The sequence below is a fragment of the Podarcis liolepis genome (assembly GCF_965112155.1).
Source record: "Podarcis liolepis genome assembly, chromosome: 6".
Lineage (NCBI taxonomy): Eukaryota > Metazoa > Chordata > Lepidosauria > Squamata > Lacertidae > Podarcis > Podarcis liolepis.
In genome coordinates, this window is record NC_139559.1 from 53,921,371 (window position 1) to 53,931,711 (window position 10,341).

Here is a 10,341-nt window from a genome sequence, read left to right on the forward strand (position 1 = left end):
TTGCCCTGTTGCTAGTTTAGGGCGATCGCTCCCTATCCTGAAAACAAAACTATCTGTTTCTGATGGATGTGAATGAATGAGAGCGCAACAGAAACGCGACGCCGTGCTCATCTCTATTCCCCCCATTCAGGGTCCTCACGCGCGCCCATTACGGGGTTTGGTGGAAGGTAAGTCCCACTGATTTTACGGCTATTCAGTTCTGCCCGATCCCCAAACGTGTTTACCCGGAAGTAAGAGCTACTGAATGCAGGCAGGCGCTCTTTCTCTCCTGCAAACGCGCTTGTGCCTGCAAGCCTTGAGTGAGATACGGGGCGCGCCGGTCCAAGATGCGACGCCTGCCTCTGTTCTTTTGCTCCAGGAGAAACGCCGGCTCTACAGCTCCTTTTAACAGAGGCCCCTCGGGAGAAATTGCCTCGAAGGCTGCGTTGACGATGGGAGCCTCTTATGACCCGATCCTAATTGGAATGTGTTGAAATTAATTGGAATACCAAACGACGCATTTTTTCCAAGTAAGGATTGGTGTGCTGAGTTTACTCTCAGAGAGGCAGATATTGGCTTTAGCGACCGCGGGTGAGAAAGAGAGAATACATACCATGTTTTAAAATGCTGTTTCGCGGCATGCGTTTTTGCAGAGAGGCCAGCGTTAATAATAAAATGTTAATATAATGTGAATTATTGCAACAAAGAGCCTTGCGGCACTTCAAACCGCAACATATTTATTATAGCATACATTTCAGTGGAGTTGAGGCAGAGGGGCTGAGGGTGGGGGTTAGTGAAGTCTCTAAGGTGCCACAAGATTCTTCGGGTGCACTCCCATACGTGCTTACCTGTGAGTAAAACCCATTGGATTTCACGGTGCTTACTTCCAAGTAGACACATATAGGATTGCACTACTGGTAGTTTTTGCTGTAACACAGCTGCCTCGCTGGAAACTATAAAGAAATAGCACTTGCTTTCAAACGAAGGAAGAATGCCCCGCAAATAACCAGCAGAAGTCTCCCTTTTGGAAAATAGCAATATACACAAAATGCAAACGCAACTCAAACCGTAAACATTAAACCAGCCTTTAGCATGTTCGCATTAAAATGTCCCATTGAAAGTCAATGTCACTTTGATCTCCGAACGCTGGGATTTTAGACGAGGAGGAGGAAGAGGATGGTGATGATTTTCTGCCAGAGCCCTCTAAGCGCAGCTCGCCCCTGCCCCGAAATCGTTAAGCGTTTGGAAAGCTGCGCTTGGTATTTGGAAGCAGCTTCTGCAGCTGCCTTGGCCCAGTTTGTCACTATTAGGGCTGGTGATTTGATCACCAAACGCCAGCACCTGTTTGCGGCGGCGGCGGCGGCACCACCAGCAATTCATCATTCTCTTTCTCACCCTCCTGACGGAAAGGTGAAGGATAGGGTGGAGCATTATTATTAATTATTGTTCTCATCATCACCAACTTTGGACATTCCAAAGGGCTGGGTTATGTTCTAGTCCCGCATTTTCCTTCGCCCCACCAAACAAAGCAACAAAAAAAAGAGGAAACGTTTAAGAGAATTTCCACCCACCCTCACTCCGCCAAACACCCTCAAGGAGCAAGTGCCAGCGAATGCCATGGGACTTCTGAGTAGGCTTTTAGCTAGCGAAGGAGATCGGCTTGGCTTGAGAGAAATGAGGCTTCGAAAATGATTAGAGGATCCGATTATCTTAACTGCTGCAGGAACATTGGCAGATCTGAATTGTTTCAGGATACCGTGCCTAATGTCTCTATATGCGCCTGCTTAAAATTGAGATCCCTGCGTATTGACTTGATTCCCACGCAAGCGCCGCTTGTGGGTCAGTACCGTGTGTGTGTGTGTGAGAGAGAGAGAGAGAGAGAGAGAGAGACGCACACACAGAGAGAGTTAAGTCATCACGTGCGATGAGCTGGACTTTTATTTCAGCTAGAGGATTGACACCCCCCCCCCCCAAGTTGTTCTTATAAGGCACTGATAAAAAGTGAGGAAAACCGTATCCTAAATCCCAGGACCATTTTCTCCTGCTCTGACAAAAGTCACACACACACTCCCAAGAACAGAGCCCCCATTCCTTTTAGCACAAGGAGCAAAGTACCAGGGACATGAAGGTTGAGTCCCTGGCGAGTTACTATTGTATTGCACTACCATGGGACATTGCCTAGTACCACCAAGTAAACATAAGCGCGACAGTAAGCTAAATGGACATCGATTACACTTACTTGCAAGAACAATGTTTATTTATTTATATTTCATGAAATGTATATATACCGCTTGATGATGATTATTTTTTTTTTTAAAAAAAACCCAAACCCTTAAAGATTTTGCAGAAAGAATCAAGATGAGGGGAGGTCGGTCAGTTGGAAAGTACCGGCTGCTCATCCTGAACGATGTTCACAAACGGTGGAAAGGGAACACCAGGATGTTTTTATACAAACCTCTGGAACAACAGGAGTGCCCGGTGTTTGACAAGTGATCCCTACTTGCAACGTGTAAAGCACCATCTTTGCTGAATCGAATCTTATTTCAAGACAAATAATCAATTCGTCAATATCTTTCTGTATTTAAATCCTGTCCTCTATACTGCATGCAACTCGCTTTTGTTTTGCATCATCTACATCTAGGGCCGACTTCTGTGGGGAGCACTCTTCGGTTTTTTATCATGACATATTCACACTGTGTGCGCGGTAATATTAGCATCTCCTCCCATGTATGCAAAATTTAAAAAACAACAACAGAGAAGTAAAAGGGGCTCTGAACTCCAGGTTGCCTCGTTTATAGGGAACCTTCTCCTCAATTTGTGGCTGGGCTGGACTGGGAGTGTCACAACAGGGAAAGATGGACAGAGCATGGATAGGAAGCTTCTTTGGGATTTGGTTTGAAATGTTATTCCTACGCTAAAGGAGAAGAAGAAGGGAATGAAAAAGTTGGCCTATTAGACAGACATAACGAAATTGCTCTATTTCCAGGCACATGATGAGGAGAGAAGCCAACGGGGTTTGGCTAAATCGGCCCCAACTATGACCTATTTCATCCCTTCAGTTGAATTAATTATTTTATGGAACAGGCTATAAAGCCCATCCTTGGGTTTAACCTGATAAGTGAGGATGACTTCTTTTTTCACCAGTCCATAACCCATCACTATTGTAAAGGCTCGGGGGTGGCATTACAGGGGGTTGGACTCGAAGACCTTCGGGGCCCTTACAACTCTGTGATTCTATTAGTATTAGTAAGAGCCAGAAAAAGACCTAACCAATCCCTTAGGCTCTCCCTTTCACTTTGCTTCACTTTCAAATCAGTAGCAGCCTCGCCCTCCCACCTATCATCCCAGTTATGCCCAGCTGTTTATAAGGGCTCTCTGAGCACCTGCCACCTCTCGTTTTCTGTGCAGCGCCTAGCGCACACTCGCTGGCATTTAGTACATGGGAAGGAGGGAAAACATGTCTACCCTATCCGATACTAAATCCTTTACTTGTCAACAGTGTATCAGGGCTGTTTAGGATCGGGAGGTCAGCCTCTTTCACCTTTCCGGTTTACCTAAATTCAGTTTGCAATCCCAGATTGACCCAGCTGCAAATAAACAAAAAAGGAGCCCCCAGGACTCCTGATGGGCAGCCCCGACCCACCGCAGTGGAAGGTCTCTCTACTTCTTCTGGGAAGTAGATTTTGTGGGTCTTTCTGGTTAGATCTTACTTCCGAACATATCATCCGTGGATGGGAACCAGCTGTGTTTAATGAGAGCCTTCCTTCGGATCCTCAACGCACGATCTCCCGCCCCAGTGACCCATTGATTTCAAGGGGAGAGGTAAGCCTTCCGGTATTATTTCTCTTCCCCGGAAATCGATGGGATGCAGACGTGCTCCTCTTCTGCGGCAATGCCATGCCTTCGGCTGTCTGAAGGGTCTAGGGATGCCTTATTAGCTTCCGCCCTTTGGGATGTCTCTGAAAAACCGTGGCTGGGAATCACGAGTATGGAGAGAGCTCTGGCTCTCGGGTCCTCCTTGCCAGCTTCCCATAATAAGCTTCTGGTTGACCCACGTGAGAAGAAGATGCTGGACTATGTTGGGCCTTTGAGCTAATCCACCAACGCGGATTCTAGCCTAGGTAAACTCAAAAGGAGAAAACGGTTTTCATGTGTCAGGAAATTAATGAGGGGGGGGGGAAACTGGGGATTTGCCCCCATTAGAGCTTACCTCTACGGCAAGTCCAGCCTTGCATCAGCCATCTCGAGGTTTAAGTGGATGGCGCTTTTTCCATTTCTGTTTGCCCCACCCTACTCTCCAGGCATCCCATGTCAGGTGCTAATAGCGTTCTTCTACAGCACCAACAACCCTGCCTTCTTTATTCGGAAGGTCCATTACTTCCAAGGCGACAACAAAGTTTGTCGCCTTGCTATCCTGTCCTTTTATGGATTATGCGGGAATAAGGCCCACTGAATTCAGCGAGACTCAAGCTCCAAAAAGGAACGCTTTGGTGAGGCCGATCCGAGGTGTTCTGAAGCTGTCTCTTCAAGACATAGTTTAGCCACACGTGGGAGAATCTCTTTTAAAGATGCAAAATGGGGGTGTCACTTGGCCTTTGTCCTGACTTTAAGCCTGAGGTTTTTTTGTCTGGCGAGAGTGTAAGTGGACATTCTTGGCTCACGGGATACCTGCTCCCTGCTCTACAGACCTTTTCCTACCTGGCTTGGGGGGGGGCGGGGTCCCTACTGACTCCAGCTACGAAAAACTGAGGCTGCTGAACACAATCTTGGGCTTCTGTATCTTTATTTTACATATTGTCATAATTTGTGTGGAAATTGTTCAGTTTGGTTGTGCATTCTTAAATGTTATGTAAGGCGTCTTGAGCATGGTTTGAACGGTGGCATACAAATAATATTATGTATGTATGTGCCTACGCTGCCTCATGATCCACACCTAACGAAGCTGCGACCTAGTGAAGCTTTTGATTTATTTCAATGTGATCTACCCCCAAAGTAAACCAGACAGCGTATTCCATTGATTTAAGTGGGGGCCGTAAGTTGACTTGGCCGAAGATTCGCTTGGATTTCAGCCTAACCTCGGCTTCTATATGCGAGTCTTCCGATTTCGCTTGGTGAAAAAGCCAACCCAGAAAAACAAAGCAGACACGTGGCGATGTGTGTGGTCGGCAGCTCCGCACTAGGGGCCTGGTTCTGCAAAGCTCGCTTCTCCCTTTCCCAGAGCAATTTGAACACCAACCCCGCAACACACACGCTTTTTAATGCAGGGCTGGATATAAACAAAGAGCAGCTGCAATATTCAAATGCCTTGTGCTAGCTAAGACCTATAGAAAGCAGTAGGGCGGGTGAGCCCTGTCATGGGCAGGGGGAGTCCCTTAGTCCAGCGCCCATAGAAGATTGCAAGGACATCAACGTACACTGATGAACTGCTCGCTTCTTATGTAAAATTCCATCGTTCGAGTTGGCAATGTGCAAATTTCCTCAGGTGGAGGGGGCATGATTTAGTTATAAAGTGGAAGGCGTTGGGGGCGAAACATGCGAACATAATTAACGACCTTCGCCCTGCTTTTGTCCATAATTCGAGCATTGCTTATTTGCCACTGCTTTATTGAGTAGCACCCGTGGGGGACCCATTAGGTTCGCTCAACCAAGAGCATCGTCTGCTTCTCACATTCTGGTGCTGATAGGCCTTTATAAGCAGGTAGACGCAGCTTCATTTTCAAAAGACCTTGTTACTTGGGAAGTTAAGTTCTGTCCAAGCCAGCCGGGCTTCTGTCTATGCAGAAATGTTTGAGATCCAGCCAGGGTCTGGCGGGTGCTTATTTTTCGCGGTAGGTGTCCCTACGGCGAAGTCTTGCAGATCGGATCAGATGATGTGACAACTGGATCCTTAACATATTTGCTTGGAAGCCCTGCTTACCTCCGTGGCAACCCAAGAAGTGGGAAAGTGCTTCCAGATCCTAAACGGATTTGAAAATAAGAAGTTCAAAGCATTTAGAAGGAACTTTCTTCTGGTTTAGGGCTCAATTGCCTGAGTTGACCAGGCATCGCTTTCTGCTGGGATTTTTCCCCCGGGCTTAGTTGTCATTTGTCATTCGGTCGTTTAGTTGTCATTTGTGGCGAAGTTGGGTTTGTTTATTTATTTATTTGGAGTTAATTACCCAAGTTAGTAAAATTTGCTCGGGAGAAAAAGGAGGCTTTACAGGTCTGGCTGTTAATCCACGCCAATTCCTTCAGAACAATCGCTGGGAATAAATTCTGGATTGCATTCTTGAGAACCTTCCCCTGCATAAAGAAGTCCCGGATCTGCATCAAGCACGTGTCTTCCAAAACAATTAAAAATATTCTTTTGCAGTTTGTGTACCGTTTCTGAGACTGCTTTCAGTTCACATACTAGTTCAGGTTGAACAAGACGAACACCCCTTATGTACCCCAACCCTGGGAGCAAATCTCCTTCATCTCCACTGAACATTCAGCAATGCGTAAAAGCGCGAGACTTTTCCTGGTCCACCTGGTTTCGGACGCTGTTGTGAAGCGCTTTCGACCTTGGACTTTCCAGCCCGCGATGGAACCAGGGCGGCTGTCCTGGGCCCACTGCCGTGGGTGGGGGGAAGCGTCCTGACACGCAGCCGCCGCCAGAAGACATGCCGTCGCCTCACGACACCAGCTCTCCAAGCCTTGGCCTTTCATGCGCCGTCGGCAATCTCTACAGAAAGAGATGGCTGTTCCGAAGGAGGAAGACTTCGTGGCGTTGTTGCCGCTTGTTTGTTGAGGGGCTGGCGCAGGAGGACGTATCTGAGGGGAGAATAAACCTCCGTGCGACTGGAAGCGAAGGGAGAGCTTCCCAAAAGAGACAGGCAACTCTAAGGTTGACTTCGCCCCTGTTGTTGTATCATCATTGCTGCTACTACTACTACTGTCCTTATTATTAGTCACTGCTCCGAGACCCTCGGACCCTCTAGGGCGGGAAGAGCGGCGCGCGACAGGAGTCAAGATGGCGCGCGGCGGCCGGGCCACAGGGCGCCTTCTGGAACGTCTGGCGGGACTGCGAATCAGGTACCCCGCCAGGCGCAACCAACGGCGCGGAAGGAGGAGGGGGGAGGGAAGAGTCCGAGGTCGCGCGCTGCTCCGAGCGCGAGTTATAACCGCGCGCGGGCGGGGAGGGACCGAGGGAGAGCGAGCGCCGAGGGTCTGTCTGCGCGCGCCAGCACGTGACGCACGGGCCGCGCTATAAAGGCTCTTGGCACTCTCCGATGCCGTTCAGTGCCTGTGAGAAGTTCTGGCGGGAGGGAGCCGCGCTGGAAGGGAGGTTGTCTTCCCTTCCCCTCCCTTCTGCCCCGTCCCCCCTCCCTCACCTCTCCTTACTGCCCACCCCCAGGGATCCCACCCCCATGGCCTCCCCCACCCCGCACCTAGCGCTCTTCGCCTGAGGGGCGGGAACTGCGAGGGAGCGCCTGCCGCCCTCCGCTGAGCCGGGGGGGGGGGAGGCGGGGCGGTGGCGCCTCCTCCTGGGACTCCTCCTCCGCTCCGCCGCTAGGGGGTGGCCAAGGCGAGCAGCCCGAGCCCGAGGCAGCGCCGAACAGCAGCAGCAGCAGAAGAGAGCGCAGCAGCAGCAGCAACCCCGCCAACGCCGTCGCCATGACCCTGGGCTGCAGCAGCGGGAGCAGCCGGCCGTGCGGCTTGCTGGCGGCGCCCTCTCCCGAGGAGGAGGACGACGACGAGGCGCTGTCCGACGTGGAAGACATCGACGTGGTGGGGCCTCCGCACGAGCACGGCCAGGCTAAGTTCAGCGAGGACGACGACGACGACGACGACGACGAGGAGCTGCCCAAGCAGGCGGCCCGCGGGAGCCTCTCTCCAGCCCAGGGAGGCCCGGAGGCCGCGCTGGGGGACAGCCACGACACGGCGGTGGCGGCATCGGCGCCAGTTGCGCCAGCCTCCTCCTCCTCCTCGTCGTCGTCGGGCGCTTCGGGGTCCGGCAAGAACCCCCTGGTGAAACCCCCCTACTCTTACATCGCGCTCATCACCATGGCCATCCTGCAGAGCCCCAAGAAGCGGCTGACGCTGAGCGAGATCTGCGAATTCATCAGCGGCCGCTTCCCCTACTACCGGGAGAAGTTCCCCGCGTGGCAGAACTCCATCCGCCACAACCTGTCGCTCAACGACTGCTTCGTCAAGATCCCCCGCGAGCCGGGCAACCCGGGCAAGGGCAACTACTGGACTCTGGACCCGGAGTCGGCCGATATGTTCGACAACGGCTCCTTCCTGCGCCGGAGGAAGCGCTTCAAGCGGCAGCAGCAGCAGCTCCACCCGCAGCCGCCCGAGCTCCTCTTGCGCGCCGCCGCCGCCGCCGACCCGGCCGCCTTCCTCCCCGGCTTCGCCTACGGACCTTACGGCTACAACTATGGGCTCCAGCTGCAGAGCTTTCACCACCACCATCATCACCACCACCACCCCGCGGCGGGGGCCGGCGGGGCGGCGGGGACGTTCCCCTTCCAGCCTCCTCCTTGCGCCCTGCCGGCGCCGCCGGGACCCGGAGCCTCGGCGGCCGCGCCGTCCGTTTTCTCCAGCGGCCTCTCGTCGTTCCTGGGCGGCGACCTGAGTTGCAGGAAAGCCTTCTACCCCGCCGGCCAGCTCAGCCCCACCGCTTCCCTCCTGCAGAGCCTCAAGGCGGACCAGGGAGCCGGCAGCAGGCCTTCCTTTTCAATAGACAACATCATCGGAGGCGGCGGTGGCGGCGCGGCCCCCCCGCCGTCCGGTAGCTCCACCAGCAGCGCCCCCGCTTCGCCCTTCCCGGCGGGCCACGCCGGGGGCCAAGCGCAAGTCTTGGCGATGCTTTCTCCGGCTCTGACGCCCTTACCGAACCATTTGAATCTCACCCACGAGTCCCTCCTGCAGTCCGGACAGAACTTTTCCAGCAAACTCACAAACCTCAACAGTTGTCCTTTTTAAAAACGCGACAACGACCAGCCACCATTACTCACCCCACCCCCGAGATCCTAACCCACAGCCCCTCCTGGCCTCTCTGCCCCCCTCCCCTCCATTCTCACAATTGCCCTCCCGTTGTGTTTTAAAAGGTAGGAACTCTTCCTTTTTTGAGAACTGTTCGGGCGTCTGGATCGATTCTGTGTGTATGTCTCTCTCTCTCTCTCTCTCTCTCCATGCGTGTTCAGGATTCTTAGTGTGTATTAGGAGGAGGGTTGCTGTGGAGGGAGGACGGGGGGGGGGCGGAGAAGAACCACCGACCAACTCACGCATCTATTTTAAAAAGTAGTGTTCCTTATCAAATGACTTCTGGCAGCTTGATTTCATTTTAAAAACAGGGCCTATTTTATTAAGGCTGGGATCTTAAGCTACCCAGGTGGATTTTCTGTGGGGGTCAGAATGGCCCTATTTCTCCCAATACTTCTTTAGAGATCTTTAGATCGTCTTTCTGCCGCATTCTGTGCAGCTGCTTGCTGGAGAACTGTGCTTTCCCGGTGCAGATCTCCCAGGAGGGTGGCGGTAGCTTCCTAGCAGTCCGCTCCGCCATCCAAATACGATGGGCAGATCCTAGGCATGTTTACTCAGAAACAAGTCCCGCGATTCAGTGAGACTTGCTCTCGGATAGGTGTGTAGTCAGCAACCGTAAACCTTTCGTCTTAAGTGGCTGGAGCATCAGAAATACTCCACTAGTAGCATTTCTCTTAAACAAAAATTAATTCCCCATATGGTTTCCTACCCCTGTTATTCCTCCGCCCCCAAGGAACTGCTTAAGGAGAATGTCTGCTGAACGTAGTTAACATTGAAAGTCTGTTCCCCCAAAAGAGGAAACCGGAATGCTAAAAGAAGTTGAGAGATTTCAAGTGCACATCTCAAAAGACCGTGCTACATCAGGAAGTCCCCTATTATCCAATCACCCGCCTCCTCTCCGCCCCTTCAACGTGTGTGTTTCTTGTGTATCTGGACTTATTTGTGTGTGTATATATTGTGCGCCCACCAGAGCCTCCTTAGCTCTCCCTAATAGCTGTTCATCCTTTCTATTTTATTGAAAGAATTGTGAATAATTTGATGTGGAAAAGGCAACGTAATTTTTTTTGTCCACCTTTGGTGTAAATTAATAAATGTTTGTGATGTCTTTTAAAGAAACCCAGTGGGTCTCGCTATCGGCTTTCTTAACACAAGAAAGAGAAGAGAGAGAAATGCAAACTAACGACTAAAGCTAGGACTCCAGAGGTCCTCCTAAGCGAGGAGTGTCTGCGTCCGGTGATTTTTATATTTGGGTGATATTTTTTAAGTAATACAAATATTAAAAAGTAATGCATCTGAACTATTAAACGTACTCTGGAGAGCTAACTAATAACTATATTTGGTGGGCCTTAATCG

The 10,341-nt window shown here is 51.3% G+C and overlaps 1 protein-coding gene across 1 annotated transcript; it reads left to right on the forward strand.

Moving 5' to 3' along the window:
* Positions 1–7,242: 7,242 nt before the first annotated feature.
* FOXD2 (forkhead box D2) lies at positions 7,243–10,104 on the forward strand. Its single transcript, XM_083509684.1, has one exon. It carries the CDS (start codon positions 7,615–7,617, stop codon positions 8,926–8,928), a length of 1,314 nt encoding a protein of 437 aa, XP_083365810.1. The 5' UTR covers positions 7,243–7,614; the 3' UTR covers positions 8,929–10,104.
* The last annotated feature ends 237 nt before the right edge of the window (positions 10,105–10,341 follow it).

Bases quoted from the DNA above. Each gene is read 5' to 3' on its own strand.
- FOXD2 (XM_083509684.1), top strand. From the start codon at position 7,615: ATGACCCTGGGCTGCAGCAGCGGGAGCAGCCGGCCGTGCGGCTTGCTG.